General features: G+C 39.1%; 1 protein-coding gene across 3 annotated transcripts; it reads right to left on the reverse strand.

Moving 5' to 3' along the window:
* Positions 1–2,214: 2,214 nt before the first annotated feature.
* ubxn4 (UBX domain protein 4) lies at positions 2,215–26,721 on the reverse strand. Of its 3 annotated transcripts, XM_059343169.1 has the most exons (14): positions 26,525–26,719; positions 21,522–21,624; positions 19,415–19,443; positions 18,199–18,317; positions 17,693–17,852; positions 15,565–15,691; positions 14,700–14,754; positions 11,986–12,150; positions 9,799–9,926; positions 8,797–8,899; positions 5,842–5,973; positions 3,614–3,828; positions 2,868–3,030; positions 2,215–2,779 (listed from the first exon to the last, which is right to left on the reverse strand). In XM_059343169.1, exons 1-13 carry the CDS (start codon positions 26,604–26,606, stop codon positions 2,892–2,894), a joined length of 1,557 nt encoding a protein of 518 aa, XP_059199152.1. In that variant the 5' UTR covers positions 26,607–26,719; the 3' UTR covers positions 2,215–2,779; positions 2,868–2,891. The 3 variants fall into 3 exon arrangements, with proteins under 3 accessions (XP_059199152.1, XP_059199153.1, XP_059199151.1); XM_059343170.1 differs by having other exon boundaries at positions 2,215–3,030; positions 3,614–3,825; positions 26,525–26,721; XM_059343168.1 differs by having other exon boundaries at positions 2,215–3,030; positions 26,525–26,718.
* Positions 26,722–26,970: the final 249 nt, after the last annotated feature.

Consider the following 26,970-nt stretch of genomic DNA (forward strand, 5'->3'; position numbering starts at 1 on the left):
AAACATCACTGTCATTTTCAAGATCGAGTACATTTCTATATAATAGATAGTATATATCCAGCTAAATTGTAAGTTTAAATTTTATACACACTGTAAATGTTATACACTGGGATGGAAACAATTTACAATTTCATTTTTGCGTAAATTATTACAGTACAAAGTAAGCAAGAAGAATATTAAATAATGTAATTCAAGAGAGTTTTTGTCTGTTTTAAGCACAGGAACCTACTGTGACATTTAACTAGTGGAGTCCTTCATTTGTTTGATTGTGTGACAAAATTCAGAACTACAAGATGTCCAGTGAGCTGGACAAATGAGAACCTTTACATAACATCCTGGATTACAATTAGCAGATGAAATAATTGTTCCATACATAATTATTTTGAATAGTGTTGATGCATTAACATAATTGTACATTTAAATGTAATATAACGACAGAGAAATAAGGTGTTTACAGCAACACTTTTGTTAACATAGATTGTTCGTGTTAATTTGATGATTGATACGATGGCCGGAGCTGTCGGAACTCAGACTGTGGCCACAAACCACACCCTGGATGAGATCAGAGCGACTGACAGCTCTGGAAAAGCGACAGGATCGATCTGGAGATCGAGATTGAGTAGCAGAAAACGGCTGCCATCTTTCGCCTACAGCCCAAATTCCAATCTTATCTGGCTTCCCCCCTCACAGCCTTGATTCATGGTCTTATGGAAAATTCCCCCGTGAGTTCTGCGGTGAGACTCTCCAATCCCCGCCCATCCCCCCTCCCAACCTCCCACTGACACCTGTTGACTATTTGCTACTGCCTGGTGGCCTTGGAAGGCTTTCTCCATAGCAACGGATATGTTTTGAGACGGGACTGATTGGCGGATCTAAGGCTTACACACTCCTTCCACATTTACAGATATGCATTCATCCCCCACCCACCACCCCTCCCCCCAACCCACGCCTCCCATGCATGTTGTAAAGTGTATATTGTGCTTATGTTGCTACTCCCCTCTCCTCATGTTTTGCTTTATCTTTGTTTTCAGATGTGAGAACGCTGACGCTGTTTATTCGCCACTTCTCCATCTGAAGTCTGTCGTATGTATAGGTTTATGTATATGTTATTGCCTGTTAAGCGTCTTTGGGTGTCTTGAAAAGCGCTATACAAATTAAATGTATTATTATAATTATTATTATTAATTTCTATCATGAATGTTAATTTGTATTATCACTCTAGCTTGTTTCTGATTGGACTGAGTGTCTCCTCGGACAGGCAAGCTCATTGAAAGTCGATACAGCGCAAGTGTTACAGTAAAAGATATGAAAAAACTGTTTACACCTTAATAGTTCAAAGTCTTGCAAGCCCTTTAAATGAAGTCCGTAGCTGAGAGTATGCAAGAGTATGAAAGCGGAGTAAGTAGATTGAAATGAAACATGATCTAACTGGTGTAGTGAAGTTTCTCAGTTGTAACGACCAACTCTGTTAGCACACTGATGCCATGTCTGAATACACGGCCAAAGAAATAAGACATAAGTGGTGAGCCCCCATGATAACAGCATTGATAATTGCACCACCTAGTGCTGTCACGGTTTTTGGGTGATTTATTAGCAGACTTTCCTGCATATTGTTACCTTAATGAAGTCTAAGCTGACTCTGTGGCAGCTGAATGAGCAGATAACAGCATTTATAGCTTGACAACAACAGCAGTTTGTGTAATGGAAATAAAATGCTGTCGCCACTTTTTAGTAGTTTCTTAAATTGTTGAAGATTGTTACGTTGATGAGAAAACCACTATGCAGTCATTTTAAAGCAGCTCTAGCTGTCTAAAAGTCAGCATAGACAAACTCTTGACACAGTTAGGAAACAAGAACAAGCTAATTATTAATAACAAGCATTTTAACTTGTGCGTGTCAATTTTTATTTCATGTTAAAACAGTATTTCCATCCCTCTTGTAATTCCAGGCACAGCACAGCCAGTTACAGTCTCTGTCGTTTGTCACCTGCATGCTCCTCACTGACATTCACATCACTATTATCCATTAACTGGCTCTGCCTGAACAACCAATAGCCATCAGCGCCTGATCAGTTGGAGCATCCATTGTTATGACGACTTCACGTTGGCCGTGATAAGTGTGAAGAACACAGGTTCAGTAAGACTCAGTCCTTGTTAACAAACAACCAAGACACAATTTAACACAATTCAATTATTATTTTTTTGGAAAAATCAGTCTGTTTTAATTTTTATTATTAGATGAAGACAACTACAGTAGTCAACCATTGTCTGCTAAGAGAGACACATATTGTGTGTGATCCACCACCACCTTGGTATAACTCCAACAGCTACAGAAGCATAGTCTTCAGCCAGCAGCTGCAAGCTGTTAGATGAAATATTTTACACATCTAAAACAAAAATATCTTCATTCCACTGTTAAGTAATAATATGGATGGGTCACTGGCAATCAGCCAGTCTCTTATTAAAGCTAAACATCTCCAAAACACAGAGACTTCATAGCGTAATGTGAAGCCAGGCTCAGATTACATAATCTTCAGGTCAGGTCGACCGTTTCACAGAATTTGGTGCCAGATACAACCAGAGCCCCACCTAGGTCATTTAAAAACCTAATTTGAAAATGATTAAATAGAGCTACACACTCAAGAGAAGATGCTGGTGTAGCCTGAGCCCAGGTTAAGAGACAGAATCGGGTCATAATCAACACAAAAACACTCAGCTTAAGCCCAAGGAAGGTTCTGTTGATTATTAATGATCTACCCATGCAGGCGAGGTGCAGGGACCTGGAACACAGTAAGAGAAGGAGAGAACATAAGGATCAGCCCTAAGTGCAGCAGAAACCTTGAACTAATCACACCAGGAGAGCCAGACCAAAGGAGAGCCGCTGTTATTTCACTACATCTGCTGGGTGGAATTCCCATTCCAGGTGTTGTTGTCATCCTCGCTGTCCTCCTGAGTCCTGAGCCTGCAGATTTTCCCGTCCTTTTTGAAGTCCTTAGGCCGTTTCTCCAGATTTTGCTTGGAAAGAGTTTCTCTGTATAAGCACAGAAGAAAAGGGCAGGAGACCCAGTGAACAAATGATCTCTTTAGTACTGCTGTATAAAGTAGCTTAAGAAGAAGAAGAACAAATCAGCACAGAACAATATATATCTAGAGTGTGCTCTATCCATCATAAGCTACTGGTTACACCTGGATTATTGAGTGTGTTTTATTGATAAATGTTGGTGATATTAGTGATGAATTAATAAAGAAATATGAATGTTTACTTAATTGAACATTACTCAGAAATGCTAAATTATGTACACTGCCACACCAAAAACAATATTGGCCAGTTTTAGTGTTTAATTAACACTAAATTTAACATTAATTTAACATTAAATTTAAATGCTACATTGTGAAGAATATTTCAGATAACAATTGACAACTTAATTCATTTAAGACAAATTTCACTAGGAATTTGGTTGGGGTCTGTGGTTGTGTATCAGTGGAGCCTGATAGACCCTACATGGTGAAGCTGCAGATGAGCAAAAGTTGGGACCTGCTTAGGTCAATGGAAAGCTGCTTTATTGTATTGTACATAAATTCCTATCAAAAATGGAGCAGTGAGTGTCCCCCACCTCTTTGTTTTTTCGGAGGCTGATGTTGAGTTGGTGTAGGAGGTGGACTGGTGGCTTGGGCCTCTGGATACTGCTCCAGGAGGGGGTGGAGTTGTAAACAGGAAGGAGCTGAAGAATCTCCATACAGCCAGCAGAGGGTAGAGGAGTGTGCCCAGAACTGCCCAGAGACCACCATCAGAAGACTGGACCACTGTGTTAGCAGGTCTGCCTGACTGCTGGAAGAGAGAACATCCACATTATGTTGATACAATGAACAAATTCAACCTCTTCCACTTCATCCCTCCCAATGTTGTTTTTTTTGACACTATGTGCCAAGTTCTAGTCTTCGTTCTGTAACAAACATTGTGTTTTGATAAGGCAACTATCAAATGTTAAAAGTTTATTTTAAAAGGTATAAACTTTTAGAACAGTGATGTTGATAGATTTTTAATGCAATGAGTCCACAGAACGCACAGGTGGTGATTCGATAGGGTCCCTGGGAAATTCAATAGATCCCCAATACATTTTTTTTTTCTTGAGAAATTGTATTGTTTAACTCCTTTGATGTTGGTATGATAGAATATGGTTATAATTAATGGATATATTCATGTATGTTCAAACTCTATCTGAAAATAAACATATGAAATTTCAAATCAAAAAAACATATTAGAAATAGCATGACATACAAAATTCTAATAAAATAGAGCAACATAAATACAGTTGTATTTTACTTGAGTAAAAGTACTAATACCACAATGTGATATTACAAGGAAAAAAACTTGCAGTAAAAGTAAAAACATACCAGAATCAAAATGTACTTAAAGTTATGCAGAATGGCCCTATTCAGATTTTTAAATATATAACTAATATTATTGGATTATTATTATTAAAGCATTTATGTAAGCAGCATTTTACTGTTGTCAAGGTAGGGCTTATAATGCTGTTATGTGGGTTGATTTATAAACATGCTTGATGTTTTTCATGTTAAATCTTGACCTGAAAAGTAAGGTAAACTGGCAGCTAATTGTAGTGGAGTAAAAAGAACAAGATTTGACTCAAAAATGTAGCAAAGTAGAAGTATAAACTTACATATGTGGAAGTACTCAAGTTAAGTAATGTACCTCAAAATTGTACTTAAGTACAGTGCTTTAGTAAAAGTACTTCGTAACATTATACTAATGAATAAATTAATTATCAGAAATCCAATGAAAACCGTTTTTCCCCTTTTTTTGCTTACTTGAGAACAAACATGATCTCGTTGGAAGTCAGATGTATGCACAGATAATGTCTGAGCATTGCAATAGCAGCCACCATTCAAAGTGTTTTTTTATCACAGCCACCAAGTTCTCTTTATTTCATTACAGCACGTCCCATAGGCATTGAAACATGGTCAACATGCATGAACACAGCATGGAACAGTAGAAACATCAGTTTATTTACTACTATGAAGTTCATATTCTTAATTGTTGAACTGAATTTTGTCTTGACTGGCTAGTTGTTGTTGTTAGTGGTGAAACTAGCAAGTTGCAAGACCGTGCACACAGGATCTCTTCTGCGTTGGCTAGATGATTTGATACTGACTCAAACAGCTGGATATTAGTATCGGTGACAATGGGCTAAAACAATTCATTTTAATTATGTGTTGATGTTTACGTGCATGTATATTATCTCACACGTCCCCTCCAGCTAGTTAAGATAGTGTTGTGAGGGTACAGCAGCACAGCAAACTATAACACAACACACTTAATTAAACACCTCCAGAAGAATCATGTAGAAGAATTCGGTTGGTTAAGCTGGTGTTACAGGTACAGATATTAACGAGTGACCCAGTCAATTGGCAACTTTAATCCAAATGAGACTGTGGTTGTCATAGTTATGACAGCCGTTGAAACTGAGCCTGCTACCGCATTGGCAGAAAATCTGCCGGCCTAACTGGTTAATAGATGTGTTCAAAAAATAAATTAAATATTATAACTTTTTCTGTGGATCCGATCACATTTTATGATCAGTTAATGCAGAAAACTGGGTTATTTAAAGGGTTTCGCATACTTTTTCTTGCCACTGTATGCATGATACTTAGCATTTTCTAAAGTGTTCCTTGAGATTTATCCTAACATTTAGTGAAAAAAAGAGGTAAAAAATGAGGTAGCTCTTCTGAGCAGCAAATTGTATTGGCCTGTTTGTATTTCAGGGATGACTCAGTTACATGGACCAATGACAGAGTGACACATGTGAGTGGTTCTACTTACTGGCAGAAGCACAATGGAAGCACTTGGAGCCAGTTCCAGCTCCAGCAAAGTCTTGTTCAGGTCTTCAGTGGTGAACTCCCGCCGAGGGAACATGGTTGCCAGGGAGAAGTTTCCATAGCGGTTTCCCACTTCCTGCAACAGGACCAGCACAAAACATTTCACAGTGATTATGCATGTAATAATTTACAATGCTATGCAGTAGACTTTAGTCTAGCTTTGTATTATTCAAAGGTGTGACTGTCTGGTGTGGAAACACTGGGAACAATGTTGTCAAGGGACTCCTGTTACCTGTATCATGAAGAAAGATTAGTGGGTTATCCAGCAGTCTTTCGGATTGACTCATATTTTCTATTACCATGAAGCTTGCTCACTTCTAAGTTTTGTACATCACCATGGTAACCTCTGCTGCACAGTTAACCACTAAAGATCTTATATCACTGAACTACAGGGTCATTCTTCCTGCAGGATGCCGACAGGGACAAAAGTGCTGGCGAAGTAATAGCAGGCCTCGCTAGCTGTTGAAGCTAGCTATCCGACTAGCTAAACAGTCCCAAAGAACTCCACGACAAAGTTGATGACATTTATGAAGTTTACTCAGGGATACATTTTTGAAAAACTGCAAACAATCACGTCTTTCAAAATTTCTTCTGTTCAAGTAGTATAAAGTCCAGGATACGACAGACAATGCCAATCGTCCTCTCCACCACCGCCCATCTGGGATTTGTGAGGGGGATTCAACACTCTGTATACCGTTGTGTTCTCAAGTACTTGTTTACATCAAGTCCAAAGTTGTGCAGTCTATGCTTAGTTATTGAGTGGTACCAACTTGGCAGGACCTCCAACTGCGAAGAACCTTCTTAAGTCATTGATGAAGCTGTTGGCACTCATTGCCGCGATCATCTCAATAAGCACTACTCTAGTGCAACAGGAAAACATCACAGCTCATTTTTTTGAGTTGAAGTGGCCTCCTCTTGTATGTCCTGAGACAACATCACATCAACACCCATTCAGGTGAAAGGGAATGCAAATAGTTTGCTGTGGTCTACAAAGGGATGCAACTCCACAGGCTGGAAGATGGAATGCAAGCACCTGAAGCTATGCACTTTAGTTCTTCAGCATAGTTTTCTCTTCAGAGGAACACACTTCGTCTGAGGAACGACAAATGCACCACACCTGACACAAGAGAAGGAGTGGGCTATGGTGATTAGGTGATCTGCTGTAAGGATAGCGTTGAACTTGAAAAAGCAATCAAACGTTGAGAGTGCATCATGTGTCAGATTTGTGGTCTGGGAGATTTGTGAGCTGAGAACGTATCTCAAAGTCGGTCTCAGGGTCGATGAGGTCATAAGTGTCTTGTGGTTCAGATAGGTAGGAGGCTGCCTCTTGTAGAAAGGCTGGCTCTTTGAGCGACATTGTGTTGCTTAGAGAAGCTGGTGACACAGATCTTGATCCAGTGGCTGCTGGATTTGCTAATTTTCTGTTACAGCTTGTGTGAAAAGATTAAAGCTGGAGTCCATGCATGCTTTCACCATCAAGTCTACAAACACAGCAAAGAGGAAAATTCATGTTGGGTTCCCGTTTATACCTTGACCTAAAAGATATACTTTTTTCTTGGATGTGGTACCTGACTTTTTATATGGTTGGGTTAACACCCCAAGAAGTGTCCAAGTATGACAAGCCTGGAAGAGCCATCTAGCTGAGCGGCTTCTGGATCTGCTAGCAGGTCTGCAAGATGTTGTCGGTCATTTGTCGTAATCCTGGGGAAGCTTTCCAGTTTGCTGAACAGTGCCTGTTCAACAGCTTCCAGAAAGCTGTATGTTCGGTCAAGCTGTTTCCACACCATCATCAATCCAGAAGCAAGATGACCGATGTTGACAGCTTGATTCTTTTACTTGTCCTGCTGACTCTTTCATGAGATACTTGATTACAAGGTTGAGTTCCTCTCCAGCAAACCAGAAAATCCAAATCCAAACCAGCAATGGCAGTAAAAAAATTTCTTTCCATGCACTAAAGTTTATTGGCTGGTCATCATATGTGGTAAGACCTGAGGTTACTAACTGGCTGCGGGCTAGATATTTAGCTAGCTCATTTGTGGTTTGAGAATGGTCATAACCAAAATCATAGGGTGTCCCATGAGCGGACTGATACACAGGGAATAATGAGTGCCTACTAGTGCTCTGGGGGAATGGTTTGAGAGAAGAAGTGAGGTGTATGATGCCCAGGAGGAAAAACTAGGGCTTAAGTGATGTTGTTCGGCTGGAACAATATTGGTGTTGACTATTGTAACTCTAACAAAGACATCCACTCTACTGTGATCATCAGTGTGCATGCTGGCTTGTTCTGAAAAGTAAGCAGCTGTACGCTGATACTGGCTGCCATTTGGGACTGGACTGGAAGCATTGCATTATGAATTAGCATAACGATGCTGCGCAAGCCTATTAGCAATTAGCTTTAACTTAGCTGTTAGCCGCTTGAATAAACATAAAACAGTACCATAAATTTTATGGAAGCTGAAACAACCTAGCAGGTAAGTCCATCCACATATTGAAAACATTACTAATAGACATTGCCTTAGCATGCAGAAGTTAAAGAAATAAGCACAGATAGGCAGCTAAGGACAGGAAGTGAACATAAGAGGAGGTAAGAGCAGAAAACAATAATTTTGAATACCACAAGATGACACAAGGTAAATTAATTTAACAACAATGTATGGGCAGAACACTAACTTTAATCATGCTGCAATCCTGGGCCTCATCTCAAATACTCTATACTTTTAAGAGAAAGCATTTACCTCCCTAAAATATTACCAGAAGAATGACAGAACATCACAAGAAAATGATACTATCATTCATTTTCTCTGGTTCTATGTTCCAAATCTCTTATGGTGATGGTGTAAAGAGCGATGTATTTCCAGGAGAATAATTAAAAATTAATAAATAAACTGGTCAGACAGACCTGAACAGCAAATTGCCGAGCCTCCTGCAGTCTGCTCTGTGAGGGGAACTGGTTGGTGAAGGATGAGCCATCTGGGAGGCGGAACTGTATCCTCGCTATGGTACTGATCACACACAGAAAGACACACACACATGGTAAAAATCAACACATTTCACAATAGCTTAAGGAGTATTTTTATGGAGTAAATCGTCTTTGTAAGGTGAACATTTTTCTATTGTGTGTCCTCATGTTATTTAGGTCAACATGGACCCTTGTGGGTTGGACATGAAGTTCAGAATAGGTCAAATGAGATGTCAATCAAAAGGTCAGAGTGCAGCAGCCATTCTGATTATGTGGAATTCCTAACAATGCGTTATAGAGGAACAACCTTCTGTAGACTGCTGTGAAAACAGGAAGTGCTACCCAACAATTACTATTAAGTTGTATTAAGTGCAAAATGTGATGCCAATCAGCCACTAGGTGGCATTGTGCATAAAATGCAAACAGCATAAAGAAAAAACGTGTACTCTTGAATTAACTTTTCTTACAATTTTTTGCTCATTTAAAAGCTTGAGCACACCTGTAATAGTTTGTTGCCATCAGGTGAAGGGAAAAAATGTATACATTAATGTATTTTAGTTCTGGTCTTGTGTATGTTCAACTGCTGTCACACATGAACTGCAATTTTAGCTTCTTTCATCTCTTCAAACGGCAATTAAAATGCTTCAACTACTTTCCTCTGCATGTACACTTCTACTACTTCTTTCAGCACTTCGATTTCAACTGCTCTTTGAGTTTCTTTCAGTATGCATTTTGTAATTTTAACCATTTAAGCATTTCACCAGATCTAAATGTTTAATTTAATAAACATCAGCAACAAGCATACCGATTTTCATCAGAATATATAGACTGGTATACATGTCTGTGCTGAAAAAGGCATAAACAGAGTTGGTTGTTACAGTGTTGTTTTGGTATGCATACTTCAGGATGTTTGCAGTTTGTATATCATCATGAAATCTTTACCTCCTCTCCCTGACTAATGTCTCCCTCCTGGCATCCTGTTCTGCCTGTCTGGCCTGCAATAGGGCCTGCTTGGCAATCTTGTCCTCCTCCTGGTTTTTGGCATAGCGGGCTGCTCTGTCAGCTCGGTCCTGCAGGACAGAGGGACAAAGTGTATTGTAGAAGATATGTCTGCATTGTTTTCAAACAGTTGCATCTAGCAATGATTGAAGAGATTTTGTTTATCTCAAAAATGTATTTTGTCTTTATCAAATTAAAGGATCACTTTTTTAATTAACTGAGATTGGGAATTAAGTATGCAAAGCAATGCATATTTCCTCCATTTCCTTTACTACTATCTTTTGTCTTAAATAACAAAAAACAAATTTCCCTCTCCTGTCAGTCAACTTGCAGGGAGGCAGGGCTCACACACACATACACATACACACAGACAGATGGTGTGGACAGTGTTGAAGCAGGTGAAGCAGAGAGAAAGAAAGAATTAGCATGCTTGAAGCTAAGTTTTCCGACGGCCGTAGTTGAGTAGAAAGTTGAGTGGCATAAATGGAATTAGTTCCAAAGCCGAGTGACACAGCAGCGGTGATGTGGGAACATTTTGGATTCAAGTCAAATGAACGCAGAGATCCCACTAACAATGAGCCGGCATGTCAAATTTGTATGAAGATAGTCACAACAACAAGTGGCAACACAAGAAACCTCAAATTCCGTTTAAAACACAACCAACCCATCCAATTTATCCAGATGGGAACAGAAAACAGGGCAGGAGCCGCAGGACATGGAGCCCTCCACTAACCAACAACTGGCAATTAAGGATATCTTTGCCAAAAAATGCAAATATAAGCGTGACAGCACAAAATGGTGCACGCTCACAGATAGCGTTACTCGCTTTATAGTGAAAAAGATTGCAGCCATTCAACACTGTTGACTTGATAGGCAGTACAAATTGCCTATAAAAACGTACATTTCCCAAACAGCTATACCAGCATTTCAATGCCAATGTTCAATATTCTTGAGAATTAAAAGTTGATTGCTCTTAAAAAGGATGTACTTTAATTATTATTCTCTAATATCATTGCATCAGCAGCATAAAAAAACGACAACAACAAAATACTAACGTTTATCGTCTTAGTTTCTGGGAAAATATATTGTCCTAAAAAATGTTTTACTGTGACAGGCCTAGTCAGTGACTCACAAAGTCATGAAGTACACAAAGTGAGTATTTACTTTATTGTAAATTACGTGCCGTGCCCTTAAGTACAAGCAGTTAGCTGGTGGCTAACGATGCAGTCCTACTGCCTGGGAATAATGTATTCACATTCTGTTTGTTTTACTGTTTGGGAAACTATCCACTAAATGATCTACAGCTCACTGATTTTGCAGTGTAATTACAAGACAAAAAGAGCAATCACGTTAGTGTTAATTTGCCATGCTGTGCTTGTACTACAGCTTAAACGATTAGCCACACACCAGCTAACGCCACTGTAGAAGTATAAGATGGTTTTGACAGGCGTTTTGTTTCTCCAAGTCTTAGTTTTTCCTTTTTTGTCATGAAGGGTTGTATTTCTGCCCACCATGTTATTACTGCAGCCACACCATCTCAGCAACTTCATATACATCTCTTTGTACAGTGGCTAATGAGGATTATGAATTGGGCGGTGACAGGGCATGGTGGATTCGAGTGCACATTGTAAATACAGGAGAACTGATATTTGAAAGCAATACAGAACGCCTGAGAGCTTTACTGCATTTGGCCGTTTCTAAATACATTTTATACCATGAATTGTCAATTGGTGCTTTCACCCTTGCTTTCCTTTAAATCAATCAAGACATTTCCACATTAATTAATGGAGAAGCACAAAGAGGTGCACAACACACCAATCCCACCTACACCTCAGATCTGAAACACAACAATTGTGCATCCTTAAATGTTCACCTGTGGCCCCATGCCTTGATACAGCCATTGACAGGAGTGACTGACAGACAAAACTTCGTCTTACTGATTTGATTGTCACGTATTTGTACCAAGGATTTATTGTCTTGTAACGCATAGTAACATTCCTAGTTGCAACTGTTTAAATTTTAAAACTGGTAGTCTCATGTTAATCTTTTCAGGCATTTTCCATATTAAGTCCTGCAAAATGTGTGGTGGTCTTTAGGTAGATCATAGAGAAGCAAGAAAGATGAGCTCACTAAGGCAATCTGCTGTTTGACCCGCTCCCTTGCAGCCTTCTCTTCAGCTTTCTCTCTGTTCCTTTCTTCCAGGAGTCGCTTGGTTTTCTCGTCTTCCTGTTTTCTCTTTAAGTCCTGCACGTCCTTCCCCATCTTCCTCCGCTCCATTTCCTTCTTGATCTCATTCTGAAACACAGGCAACACATAATTAGGTCAAGAGTATGTTGGGCTACATTAATTATGTATTAAACACTCAGAGGTTAAAATAAATAAGCCCAGAATGCTATTTGTAAAGTCTCTGCTCCCAAACAAATTAGCCATCAAAAGAAAGGAAAACACCAATGCTGCTGAGCTAGGAAATTAGAATGAATCTGAATTTCAGGTATTCTGCCATGTTAGGAAGACCATAGATATAAAACTATATATCTATATCTATGAGACAGACAGTGTGACGCAATCTGGAAGCAAACAATCCCCTCACAACTCAAACAGCCTCCTGTTTAATTCTTAATGTACACACCACCTGGGAAAGGCTGTAAACTACCTGTTTTGGAACACATATTTTTAGTATTTTCAGTATTTCAGAAACTTTTGGTAAGTAGCAACAACAGCAGCCTCTGTTGTCATAAGTGCGTATTACAGGTTGCTGTTAATATGTGAGTGGTAAAGATAGCACGATTTACAAACTGGAGAGAATTTAAAAGAAACATAGTTGGACGTGGTACACAAATTACACAACATATTACATAGAGAGTGCTAAGGACCGTGTATCAGAGACAATGTACACACAAGTTTCAGAAACTTGTGCCTGTTAAAGAACACAGTGATAACCTGGTCAGTAACAACACTGTTTGGAGACAAATAAACTACAGACCCAGTTTTCAGAAGACAAGTGATTGAGTGACCGTGACACTGACACTGAAAAAGCACCTGTCCAAGTTAATGAGCAAGAGCAGTAAAGCTCTGGGGGTGTATTCACAATAAAGTTTATCTAACTACAAGGAGGACTACTAAACAGCAATAAAAGTTCAGAGCTAAGATTTGCTCTTCACAAAGCTGCTGAGGCCAACCTTTACTATACTAAGGAATTGAAAACTCTTAAGCTTTAAGCCGAAACATTCCTGTTCACACTGTACACAGCGGACTTCAAATACAACTCTGAGTCCTGCCACATCCAGAAGTACTCCGACGATACTGCTATTGTGGCGTGTATCAGGAATGGACAGGAATCTGAATATCGGGATCTGATTAAAAGCCTTCAGTGACTGGAGTCACAAAAACTATCTCCTACTGAACACCTCAAAGACTAAGGAGATGATCATAGATTTCCAAAGGTTCAAGTCCCCTCTTCAGCCAGTGAATACCTGTGGGGCGGACATCAAGGTGGTGCCAAGTTATAAGTATCTAGGTGTATACCTGGATAATAAGTTGGACTGGTCCCTAAACACAGACGCTTTCTACAAAAAGGGGCAGAGCCGCCTCTTTTACTTCTTGAAGCTCAGATCTCTGGACATCTGTAGTAAGATGCTGCAGATGTTTTATCAGTCTGTGGTGGTAGTGTGTTGTTTTATGCTGCAGTCTGCTGGGGAGGCAGCATCAGACACAGAGATGCACTAGTTGACTTCTTCTAACTTTCAGATTTAGAAGCTGGTTTTAGCACCAAAACACTTACGAAATACAAAATGTCGGAGTCCTAAAATGAGGACTGACACATAGTTATTTCTAAATCAGTAGGTAAGGAGCCACTTTTAGCATAAGCTGTTTTGCTTTGGGGCGGCTGTGGCTCAGTTGGTAGTGCGATCGCCCACTGATAGGAAGGCCAGCGGCAGCCTTCATGTCGAAGTATCCTTGGGCAAGACACTGAACCCCAAATTGCTCCTGATTCTGCGTTCATCGGTGTGTGAACAAATTCCCAATGGTGGCAGGTGGCACCGTTTAGGGTAGCCGCTGCCACCAGTATTAATGTGAGTGTAATAGAGTGAATGGGCGCAGTCTGTAGTGTAAAGTGCTTTGAGTGGTCGTAAAGCGACTAGAAAAGCGATATATAAGTGCAGGTCCATTTACCATTTACTATTTATAAATATGGCCCCTGATTACTGACAGTGTAAATGGTATACCTTGATTGATTCCCTTTTTCTGTAAGTCGCTTTGGATAAAAGCGTCTGCTAAATGACTAAATGTGTAAATGTAATGGGAAGAGATTGTGTTTCACTTGTGCAGACAAGCAGGTTTTTAGCCTGTGTAGACCAGAGACCTGCCCATGACAGCTCCTGAGCGGTTGTGTTCACTGTTGCTGGTTTACACCAACATGAGGCAGTTTAGGGCGCCCTACACATCTAGTATGTTCTAACTGAGGGGAACAATGTAGGTTCCTTTAATTTTTTGAAGAAACTGAAACATGTGGCTGTCAATAACAAGCAAAAGACATTTCCGGGCGGCTGTGGCTCAGTTGGTAGAGCGAGTCGTCTACTGATCTACATGTCGAAGTATCCTTGAGCAAGATATTGAACCCCAAATTGCTCCCGATGCACATCGGTGTGTGAATGATTTCCCAGTGGTGGCACCAGTGTGCCCTGGTAGCCTCGGCCACCAGTATGAATGTGTGTGTGAATGGGTGAATGGGCGTAGTGTGTAGTGTAAAGCGCTTTGGATAAAAGCAATCTATAAGTGCACTCCATCCATATTTTATACAGTATAATGTGGAGACGCGACCCATGGGAATGTAGTGTCCTTACCTCTTCTTCTCCTTTCTTTCTTTGCTCTCTTCTCTCCTCAAGTCTCTTGGTTAACCTGATAAGACAACAGGATGATAAAATATCACCAATATTTCTCTTGAGAATGAGAAATGTAATAGTTCATCATGATCATGGTTTTTCCTTCCTCGTGTTTAAATTCATTATAATTACAGCAGTTAAAACATTCTGTTCTGTGAGTAGGATCTATGGTTCTACATGGTTAAGAGTTGGGTGGACATGCCCACAAAAGTTGATGATTGCATTTGCCAAAAAATAATCTGATTTTTAAAAAAACGAGCACAACTGAGGGGAAATTTTCCCTCTATAAGTCATGTGTCCAAATGGCTCAGCATCATATCAGACCTATATTTAACCATGAATGGTCAATGCAAAGCAAAGAATGTTGACGCATATAAATGGGCCTGCTGATCAATGGGTCCTTTTGGGGAAAAGGAAGCTGGCCTGCTCACCATCTGCCTCTCTAATTTACCTTGTCTCCAAAATATTCACATGCATGGGTCAGAGTTTAAGGAGAGGTGCAGAGATCTCCTATCAGGTTTGTTTTTATACATCCCGACTTTTGGGTGGAAAGTGGCGTACACCACTTGAGAGGTTGAGAATGAGGGTGAGGCCCCTGGAGGCTGATGGTCTGGTTAAACTTCAGGTTAAGGTAAAGTTATAACAGTAAGGTTGTCTTGTGTTATTACATTTACAGTTTTACACACACTTTTTGGAAACCTGAAATTAAAACAAATGAAATGTGGTTTTTAAGTGATCGATCTGATTTACACACAGACAACACCGAAACACAAAGCACATTTTCTTTCTCGAACTTACAGAGCTTGATATGTATGTAGGTTCCTACCTTTCCACCTTAGCATCAAGGTTTTCATCACTCTGAGCAGCATGATCTGAAGATGCATTATCTGTAAGAGTCACTGTGCCTGAAGGGCTGCCATCATCTGCCGTGCTTGAGGTGCTCAAGAGGGACACTACATAGAATGGAAACACATAGAGAAAGTACTGTGATAACTCTCTTATTGACACCTTGTCAGAACAAATGCTTCAGATTCTAAAAATTGGATTCAACACACATCTTCAACTTTGTTACTGTACAATTACTACAGTTTCAAGGTGGTTCCTGAGTTATGGCATTGAAAAATGGCCAGATGTGTGTCTTTGGTAAATATTATGTGAAGTTGACCTTTGACCTATTGAATATATAATGGCATCACTTCATCAAATTAGACATTTTATGTACAATTTGTTATGGCTAGCAAAGAAATCATTGAATCATAGCTGAAAACTCTTCATGAGTCCAAGGGAACATTTGTGCCAAGTTTGAAGAAATTCCCTCAAGGCATCCCAGAGATATCCTGTTTTCATGCAAAGACCTTGATGAACACCATAGAAAAAGGATCAAAGTCCCCACCTTTTTATTTACTGTAGATAAAAAGATTTTGGTAGCCAAAAGTAACATGTGGAGACATAAAAAAAGCCTGCTGGACCCATTCCCTAAACCCAACAGGAAATCAGATATTTTGAATTGAGGTAGTGAACTTAGTAAGACTTAAGAAAATGAATCAATAATAATACAGTAATTAATATCTTGAGATCACTGCAATAAAAAGTTGTTAAATGCTTGAGTTTTTACAAAACCACAATGCTATGGCGTGCCACCAAAATATCATCTTGTTATAACTTTAATGTATACTGTCCGATCTGCCATATATGCAAGCTAAAAAACTAAAAGGCATCACTATAATTCATCAGTATTGCTTGTCACATGGTGGTTTACAGCTTTGGAAACCCCCTCACCCAACACATTTCCGACATCGGATTTGAGGGGTATAAGCGTTACTTTCTGAAACCAAAGCTCCAACACTGACAGCCATGTCATGTAATGACTGGCCAGCTGTGTGGAGGTGAGTAAGAGAAGTAAGGGTTTCAATTAAATGTCTGTTTCAGGTATATCACAAATGATGATATTCTGGACACCAGCAATTCATTTCTCCGTAGAGAAGGTGTGGTTTACAATCCTTTAGAGACGTTTATTGGGCGCTATGAATGTCTATCAAAAGCGTCTGTACGTAGCCCTAGCCAATCGTATCAGTTATATCAGATGACGTATGTAGAGCGACAGAAATGGATGTTTACACATAGACTGTATATAAATAGTGTTTACATAGCCAGACTAGCCCATCTCTACTTTGAGACTAAAATGCTCAATAATGTTTCTGCAAAGTTTTTCTGCAGCATGTTCTGGCTCTGGCTGCTCACAGTCTACCGGCAGTGTCAGTTTGTGTGTGTGTGTGTGTCTGTGAGAGAGTGTTGCTTGCCGATTTGCTTCTCCAGTTCTCGCTTTCTGCAAGATTATTTATTTTTACGCCTTATTCCCCCTCATGTCATTCAGCCACACACATCCACTGATTTTATGGTCAATAGATGAGCTGCTGCGGGTCTCGGTGCGGCTCCGCTGTCCCCCGGCTCGTAGCGAGATCACCGGCGTTACAACAGTGAGTGGTAGCGGGGCTAGTTGGTAGATTAGGCTTTGGCCAAATCCTGTCAGAAGCAAGGCTAAAACATCCTTTTTGGTGGTGAAACAGGAGTGTAAAGCTAAACGTTGTTCAAAACGTTGTGCCAAATAAACTTTGGCTCTAAACTATCTAGAATGCTGTCTACAGCTAGATCCAAAGAGAGTTTCGCGTCTGCTGCAGCCATGTTGGATCTGTAAGAAAACTACAAAACTAAAAGCTTCCGTCTGCCGAGTAGTACGCGTCATCGTCTTGCCGTCCCTCCCCGTTCTGTGATTGGATCCCTAAAACAGGGCTAAGAAACGGCCGTAGTTGCCAGACCGCCTGCAGGTTCGAAATGAAATCGAGCGCGCAAGGCAGTATGGGTATGTTTCAGGGGTAATGTGGGCCGTTACATCTCCATATCGTTTTTGAAATTGCAATGGTTTTTGGATGACTGTGTGATTCAAGCTCATTCACCTTTCTCTTCTCCTGGTACTGCTGTCAGTTCTGTAGCTGCTGCTGACCCAACGGGCGCTGCTGAAGCTGAGGCTGGAACTGTGCTATCAAAAGGACTGGTCTCCATAGGACCACTTGCTTCTGGTAACACTGTCCCACCTCCAATCTGGTGGGCATGCATCTGTCAGAAAAATGGAATAAAGATCTTAACCTAAAAGAACATCATGTAGATTTAGGAGCTTAGTCATTCGAATAAATCATCTGCACACCATGAATGTCTTTAGAGAATTTAATGGCAATCCAACAATTAACAACTAAACAATTAAATAAAAGTTATAGGATAGTGCATTCAGGATTTAAGTGGTGGACTGGCCAACCAATCACCTGACATTGTCCTCCCCACAGCATAGCTTGAAACATGCATGTGATTCTTACTTATTATTACATGGAGCAGTGGAGAGCTGAATAAAACAAATAAAAACTCCTTGCATGTCAGACAGTTTACAATCCAACATGTGCAGCCTTACCTGCTTAACTCTATTTATTCTTTTCATCAGTTCTTCAGCAGACACACTGCCAGGGATGACCTCCAGAGGGATCCCATTCTCTCCGATAAAGAAGCTTGAAGGTATGCACACAACTGGATCTTCACACAGAGGGGGGGGTTAAGGAACGAGCTCCAAGCAACTGACATTTTGTAGGGTTTACATAATCTGGATAAATAACACCATTTACTGATCACACATAAACCCCTTGTCATCTTGTCATATAGAAATGATCCAAGCTGATCTGGGTATATTTTAATGGATCATTATCAACTCAAAAAAACCTGTCCTTGGATTACTCCTGCGTTGCCTTACTGAAGTAAACTCTGTCCACAACAGCCAGCTAGTGTTGCAGCAATACAACACTGAAATTGAGAAGTTTGGATTTTTTAATTTCAACTGAAATTGCATTTTTGTTATTAGAGAGTAGGGTTGTCAAAAGTATCGATACTCAAAAAAGTATTGATACTAAAACGTTGTATCCGGATACAATACTCATTTTCAAAAGTATCGAGCATCTGAAGCTTGTTATCATAGTTGCAGTTTCTTTTTGCACAACTGTTTTTTATTATAAATATTTAACCTGTAGTTCTGTTAATTTTTACATGTTGCATTTTTCTTGTTAATAAAAATACTTGTTAAATTTTGGGGTCTTTGTTTTTATCCTTGTGGTATCGAAAATGGTATCGAGTATTGAATATTTTCCTGAGTATTAGTATAGAGTTGAAAATTTTAGTATCGTGACAACCCTAAGTCAGATACATATCTAGTCAATGGTCGAGACCGACCCATTAAAATATGCCCGGTCAGCCCCAATACTTGAAATTGGCTCGGGACGTCTCTGGTATCATTATGTAACATTCTGCCACAGGAGAAAATATTGTTACTGGTTGAAGCATTTCTTATATTAGATAAGTCTAGTCGTTCTAGTCTCCACATTCTTTTATACACTACATACTTCTTCTTCTTTCTTGTAGTTCAGCGTGATGCAGAAGCACTGCTCTGGTCCCTATAAATGATAGGTAAGAATGTGGGCTTAGGCCAGGGTATCTACTGGTCCAGTGAACACAGCTATGTGATGCAACTAATAGCTTTCCTCGGGGATCTGTCAGTAAACAATAACTTCACTTTGAACTAACTCCATATTAATTAACCTAAGTATAACATTCAAAAATATTTAGTACAACAAAAAGGATACAGATCTGAGAGAACTGCCCACACGATTCACTGTGGAAAAAGGGTTGCAGCAACATTTGTTAAATCTTAATACACTTCAACATGCCAATTCTTTAAATGTATTACATTAAACACAAGGGGTAGACAGACCGATGGATACAGTGTTTTTCCTAGATCACAAAGAGGGATGGATAAAAGACTCTCTAGTGACCTGTCCATTATTTGGAAGAAACCTGCCAAGTTGATTATCTACAACGTTAACGATCAATTAATCGACTAATCGCTGCATGCATGCATACATGCACAAAATAAAAGATATTTATACAGTTCTATGCAATAGCCTATTTTGATAACGGACGCTTTTATTTTGAAAGGACGAAAAGAGACTTGACCCTGTCAATCGTAAAACTAAATCAACTGAGATTAAATTGTAAAGATAACATCAAGGAGTTCAATGTTTTACCCCCGAAGAGGCATGAGGTCAGTTTTCACAGTAATCTGCATATTTAAATGTGTTTTGTGTTTAAATAAGTTTTGTGGATAAAATTAAATTTAGTAATTCATACTAGCAAGGTTTGATACAGTAAGCTAGTTTTGCTCAAATTAATCTTTCTTTGTGTTTTATAATTGTTATTATAACTTTCAGTTTGCAAACTGTAGCTTTATCCAACTTAATTATCAGCTCATTGGCTGATTGACGTACGGCCACAGAACTGAACGCTCGGCGTGTTTCAGTTCAGTGATACTGATATACAGTCAGAGATAACAGTAAAATTAAAAAATACACAGATCAATTAAAAATTGATCATCAATTAATTATTCTCATCCCTACTGTCCATTATAGAACTTTCTCTTTGTGTGGGTCTCTAACAGCACGGCTGTGCCCACCTCTTTGTCCTCTCTGAGGGTAGACTGGACGATAAACTGAAACTGAATATTTTGTAAAAACTATTTACACAAAAAGATATGAAAGGGATTTAAAAATTGTATTTTTTTAAAATTGTATTTAAAGTTATCCTCTCATACTTTTATGAGACACTTTCATAAGAAAACCTTGGGAGGGTGGGGATCGCAATGATTACAAGATTGAATGTGAGTGGTTCTAAAAATTAACAAAAGAACAGCTTACACAACTTTTTATTTCTTGAGAAATTATAGTGTTGTTGATGTTGGTATGGTATGGTTATAATGAACAGATTTATGAATGTTAAAAAATTTAAAAATCTAACAGATTAAATTCTAAATCTGGAAATCTTTCACATTGGCTAGACATGCAAAATTGAAATAAAATTGCATTTTTCTAGCAACATAAACTGCGTTAGAATGTAACTAAGTACATTTACTATAGCATTGTACCAAGTACCGTTTTGAGGTTCTTGTACTTAACTTGAGTATTTCTACATATGTAACTTTATACTTCTCCTTCACTACATTTTAGTGGCAACATATATAAATTGTACTTTTTACTCCACTACATTTAGCTGACAGCTTTAGTTACTATTCAGGTCAAGATTAAACATAAAAACCACATTCAAGTATTAAGGAGCTAAAATGAGCCCTACCTTGACTACTTAATAAATGGTAGTAAAGGTAGTACTAAATAAATTATCCATAAGAGTGCTAATTATAATTTGTTTATGTCTATGGTTCAAAGCATTTTTTTTTAATCACAGCCACCAAGTTCTTTATTTTATTACAGCACATCCCCTAGATGTTAGAACATGGTCAACACAGCATCGAACAGTAGAAACGTTAGTTTATTTAATACTATGACATTTCTATTTTTGATTGTTGAAATGAAATAAGTGCTGACTGGCTAGTTGTTGTGGTAGTGATTAAACTAGCATGTCGCGACACCATGCACACAGGATCTTATCTGTACTGACTAGATACACAGAGGTTTGAAACATAATTGCCTGGTTTGCTGACATGACTTTGTCGTTCACAATGTATTCTTCTTCATGGGAAAATGAGGTCACATGTATAGTGGGTTTACTGTGTCCTTCAGATTTTAATTCATCAACGACGCAGGACACATAACACTATCACTTATCTAATATCTTAAAGGGAGTTACTTTCGTTGTAAATTAAGTAGCATGCACTGCGTCTTTAACTGAACATGTCAGTACCTCTTGGCATCGACTTTGATGGTGACACAACAGTTCTGTGCTGCCTCCGACACTCTGTCATCCTCCCAGCTGGACATCAGCTGTGCTGACTGTTCATCTTCTCCTGAGAACAGATAAAGTGACAGTAATGAGTCATTAAGTTACCACTCACCGTCAATACATTCAGCAGTGATTCTCTGTTTGTTTGTTATGGACTGCATTTGTTTACATTATTTTATAGGCCTATCATATTCAAGTCCCAGGATAGGCCTATTTTCTGTTTGTTTGGTTTTTTTATTATTAATTTGTTTTAATTTATATTTTATATGCAGCTTATTTCATATGTTATGCAATTATTTAAAATAATCAAAATCCACTTTTTTATATTTTATCTATGCACGAAGATTGAAACACAAGATTAAGATTGCCTTATTAGTCCTACAATGGGGAAATTCAACCTCTGCATTTAAATCCGTTTTACACACCAAGGGCATGGTGTGGCCATATATATATATATATATATATATATATATATATATAATTATTATTATTATTATTATTATTATTAAGGGGTACTTAGCCGAAAAATCTAGAACCTCTAGATCTGAGGTGAGTTACCACCCTGATTCTTAAAAAAGTCTAAAAATAGAATGCAACAATGTGTAAAACATTATTACCTTTTTTCAATTGAATACATTACAAATAGGCCTCACGATAATTACTATCTTGACTTATCGTTCGATATATAAAATGGACACAATAGTTTTTTCTGGACTTGATATATTGCTGTTTAGATGCGTGTTTACATAAGCCATCAACATTTTTGCCAGTCGCGCTGCTTCTTTCCCTCTCTTATCAGTCAGCCTGCTCTCTGTGGGAGGTGGGGCTAACACACAGTGTGAACACTAGCCAGCTGAAGTATAGTGAGTGCATTACTCAAAGCTGAGTTTCCAGATGGCTGCACGATTCCAAAAAAGTTTGGTGGGATAAATGAAATTGGTGCCAAAGCTGGTGTGGTGTGGTGTGGTAACATTTTCGGATTTCAGCCGAATGAGCGAGGAGAACCCAGGAGGCAACCTCCGGGTCTGAGCAGGGAGGCTACCAGGAAGTGCCTTAAGCTGCATTCTACCAAAGATTCCAACAGGGGCCGCTGACGGCGGATACAGAAGCATTTTGGTCCTATCTATCTCAATACAAAAGAGTCAACTTCTCACTCAAGACAACACTATGGTCTCAATCGCTAGAAAAAAATCTTCTGCGAGACAATATGAAGTTAATTACTTCCACGTCGAGCCGTCATCAGGAGAGGAGCAGAACAATGCGTATCAATGGCAGTGTAAATAAAGTTTTTTTTTTTTTTATTGACTTGAACAGGGAAAAAAGTATACATGCACTATTTTTTTTACTTGTTTTGTCATTTTTCTCATTATTCTTCCGGGTTCGTCTCATAACTTTGACCCTTTCACACTGTATTTTCACTTAATGACAGCCTCTTGTTCAGCGTTTGGTTGGACTAACAGACACTCCAAGGAGTTCGTAGTTTTTGATCGAAGCTAATGTAATGATGGGAAATGCATGTGTACCAGGGTTCATGTTTACAACCGTGGTGTGAAAGTGAACTGCACTCTGAAACTGAAGGTGCGCTAAAATGCACAAACTATTCTATGTAATGTTGATTTAATTAATAACATTTATGACGTAACAATCAAAATACGTAGCAATTAAATCCAGCAATCCTCAAGTCCTCTTTAGCAGGAAGGTAAGAGAGCTAGCCCACAAAGGCAACTCACATATTCAGTCAGTCTTTCTGACTTATATCAGTAGCATTATACTTGAACTGCATAGAAAAATTTCTATACTTTTCCAAACTGTTCATCAAGCTAGCTAGTGTTTATCATACATTCTCCCTGTAGATATTCTACATATTCAAGAAATGTTATTCTGCATTTTGTTTAACATGATTCAATTAATGTTAGACTCAAGTGAGAGGCTGGTTTCTGATGATGCATCTTTATATATCATGCGGTTTGAAACAGGGTACGAGCTTCCACCCAAATGGCACCCAAATCAATTTTACTTAAATCAGTGAATTATACGAGTAGCCTACCCGGACTTGTCTTCCATATTTTTTGCTCAGTTTAATACTAGCATTCCTTCTGAATAGTAAACCTCCTTCACTTAAGGTGAGACACTACAGGCAAAAAATGTTGTTTTTTCATGCTGGACCTAAAGGTGATCAGTGGACCCTGCTATAGGAACTCTCAAGAAGCTCTCAAGGCCACTGTCTACATGAGTGGTGAGTGATGAGTTATGCGACAGTCTGCTTTGAAGTCCACCCGACTGCGTGTAAATGGTAAATGGTAAATGGACCTGCACTTATATAGCGCTTTTCTAGTTGCTTTGCGACCACTCAAAACGATTTACACTGCAGCATTCAACCATTCACACACACATTCATACTGGTGGCAGAGGCTACCCTAAACGGTGCCACCTGCCACCATTGGGAATTCATTCACACACTGGTGAACGCAGCATGAGCAATTTGGGGTTCAGTATCTTGCTCAAGGATACTTCGACATGTAGGCTGCCATGGTCAGGGATCGAACCACCAACCATCCGATCAGTGGGCAACTCGCTCTACCAACTGAGCCTGAGTTTCAAAGGGGACCACTGCACGCTGGTCAAGAGAGGTCATCATCACAGACCATAATAATCCAAGCAAACTGATCATTACAGCTACATTAGACCCACAATTTCAAAAGCTGAAATTCCTGATAGCAGAGGCAAGGTACAGTGTTCAGAGTAAAGTACAAGCTCTGGCCATGGAAAGGAGTAATGGGACCAGCGCGCCAGTGGGAATGAAGAAGCCTCATCAGCTGAAGGGGTTGTCACAGAGAGAACTCCAGAGAGGTCTGTTTCATCTGATCAAAATACACTGCTTTGATGTGGCTCATTAACAGACAGTGACAGTGAGACTAATGAAGCAAGATTTATGTATGTAATAAAATAGGAAGAGTGCATATTAATAAACATTTAAAATCAAATGTAACGTGCCAGATTCAGCCACCAGGCTAATTTTCATCTGTCCCATTGCAGATGCTGATGTAATTCGCAGAGCATCCAAATGACATTGTAGAATCCAACTCAGGCAGAAGCCTCCCGGTCTGAGCAGTGACGCAAACTCTTAAGCCTGCAATCTTTAAAAGTCCAACAGGGGTTGCCTATGTAGGTTGTAAAATAATTTCAGTCCTATCTATCTCAATAAGAATTAGACTACTTCTCACTTGATTTATTAACTTATAATTCTTGTGGCAAGATTATGGTTTCAATTGCTAGTTTAAAGTCCTCCTCAATACAATACGATGTTAACCGATTTAATAATGGTCCCATTTAGAAGAAAATAGACAATGTAGCAGGGTATTATTTGAGCGTGGCTACCTTTGATTGACATTTCTAACAGCAAACTGTCATCAGGAAAGAAGCAAAACAATGCATTTCCACAGCACTGTGTACATCTAAACAGCCGGGAATCTGTTTGTAGTTGTCCACGTTTACATCTCAGAACTTTGACCCTTTCACAGTGTTTTCATTTCATGAAAATTTAATTGAACATTTTAGTAATTTAAAAATGTCTTGTTCAGCATTCGGCTGTAAAGGCCACTCCAAGGAGTCGGCTGTTAAATGTTTACACTCAGTAACATACATGTAGACCATAGACTACCAAAATAAAAGTGACAACTTGTGCTTCCAGTCAATTGATTTTGTCATTTCAAAAACTATTCTACAATAGTAAAGAAAAAAAATGTGACACATAGTAGGGCAGCACAATTGATCAAATTTTAATCGTGATCACGATTTTGGCCGGCACGATTAAATTACCTGATCGTCTGCAATATTTCCATTTTAAAATGCGGCTCTCCTGCATATCTAATCAAGCACTTTCTACACCAGTAATCGTGATTATCATTTTGGCCATTATCGTGAAGCCCTAATACATAGTGAATCAACCCCCCACCATCAATAGTAACACATTGTAATGGGACAACTACTGAGAAACATTATTATCCTGGCATTCACATTATAGACCAGGCTGGCTATCCCCATTACAACCTGGCCACATGTTTTAACCTCATACTATACCTATACCTAGTCTCGTTTTGTAAATATGGGTCAATGACGTGATCTAACGCAGTGTCAGTTGGTGTAACCATTAATTATTTTTTTTTACAGGAAAATAAATGTGAACTTAAATGAGAAAAAAATACAATCCATGTTTACATTGCAACATTATGGTATATAACAAATTTTACATAATTTGTCTAAACTTTAGGAAAAAATGGTTGTTTTAAGAATATGTTCTGCCCAATAATGATGAAATGTGTAAATGTAGAAATACTCAAATATATATTTTTTTTTAATTAAGTAATTAAATGTATAAGTCCACTTAAATACACTGTAGGTGGATAAAGCGTATATAAATATATATATTTATAATTAATTTGTAGTTACACCATTTGACATCTTGCCAACCCTTATTGTCACTGACGTGCTTAACTCTAAGTATGAATCATTCTGTTTTTATTCGGTTTTACAACAACGCCCCAACTGCTTTTGAATCCGGGTTGTAGGTTGACACGGTTCATTAGGGGTCTTTCTGATGAGAACCGACTGTATCCATTACCGATTTGTAATATCATTTAACTGGTCTGTATAATAAACCAACATGACCTCTTTCTAGCGTTAAGTTAATCTGGTTAGGTTATTAGGGCCACTAGACGCTTTTCAAAAGGCAATAATATACCCATAGCGTTCACGTTACCCATCTTCAGGTTATTATGTTTCTGTGTTCCTGGGCCATTTTTCCAAAACATGCAAAACGACACGTCTTATTTCTCTGACAGCTGGTTGGTTAGGCTGGCTGGCCAACTAAAGGCTTAAGCTAGCATGACAACTACAACGGATAGCTTTATCACTTGTTTCCTATGCAGGCTAGCGTAAGCTAGCTGGCTAATCGACACACATACCTGTAATAACAACGACAAAGACGTAACTCCGCTGTTTAGCCAAGTTAATGGCAGCAGGAATTGTGCCCTCAAACCAAAGCATCTTTACGGGCTGTGTTGTCTGTCTCTGGTTTGGTGACACTGTTAACCAGCCAAACTACATCAATTCATGAAGCGTTCAGCTGTCCGTTCGCTCGGAGTTCTTCTTCTTCTTCTGCTGCTGCTGCTGCTTCTTCTTCTCCTTATTTTGTTTTTTTTACGCAACAGAGGCGTATTGCTGCCCTCCATAGGTGGCTTTAGTCATTTGACTGTATCAGAACTTTACATAGAGCCAAGGCCAGATAAACCATATGGGCAACTGGGCAATTGCCCAGGGGCCCACGCCCTCTAAAGGGCCCAGGGCAGTGTGGGCACAAGCAAAATACCTGGTTATCTCTCGTTTATATGTTAAACTGTCCATCGGAGCC

This window comes from Centropristis striata, chromosome 10 (genome assembly GCF_030273125.1).
Source record: "Centropristis striata isolate RG_2023a ecotype Rhode Island chromosome 10, C.striata_1.0, whole genome shotgun sequence".
NCBI classification, from domain to species: domain Eukaryota; kingdom Metazoa; phylum Chordata; class Actinopteri; order Perciformes; family Serranidae; genus Centropristis; species Centropristis striata.

What these genes read in the sequence shown, in the direction of transcription:
- ubxn4 (XM_059343169.1), bottom strand. Translation starts at nt 26,606, where the DNA reads ATGCTTTGGTTTGAGGGCACAATTCCTGCTGCCATTAACTTGGCTAAA. An exon ending in ATCAAAGTCGATGCCAAGAG is followed by an intron (nt 19,444 to 21,521) that starts GTACTGACATGT and finishes CTTTTTCCACAG; the next exon opens with TGAATCGTGTGGGCAGTTCT. An exon ending in TGGGCAGTTCTCTCAGATCT is followed by an intron (nt 18,318 to 19,414) that starts GTATCCTTTTTG and finishes CTCTGTGTGAAG; the next exon opens with ATCCAGTTGTGTGCATACCT.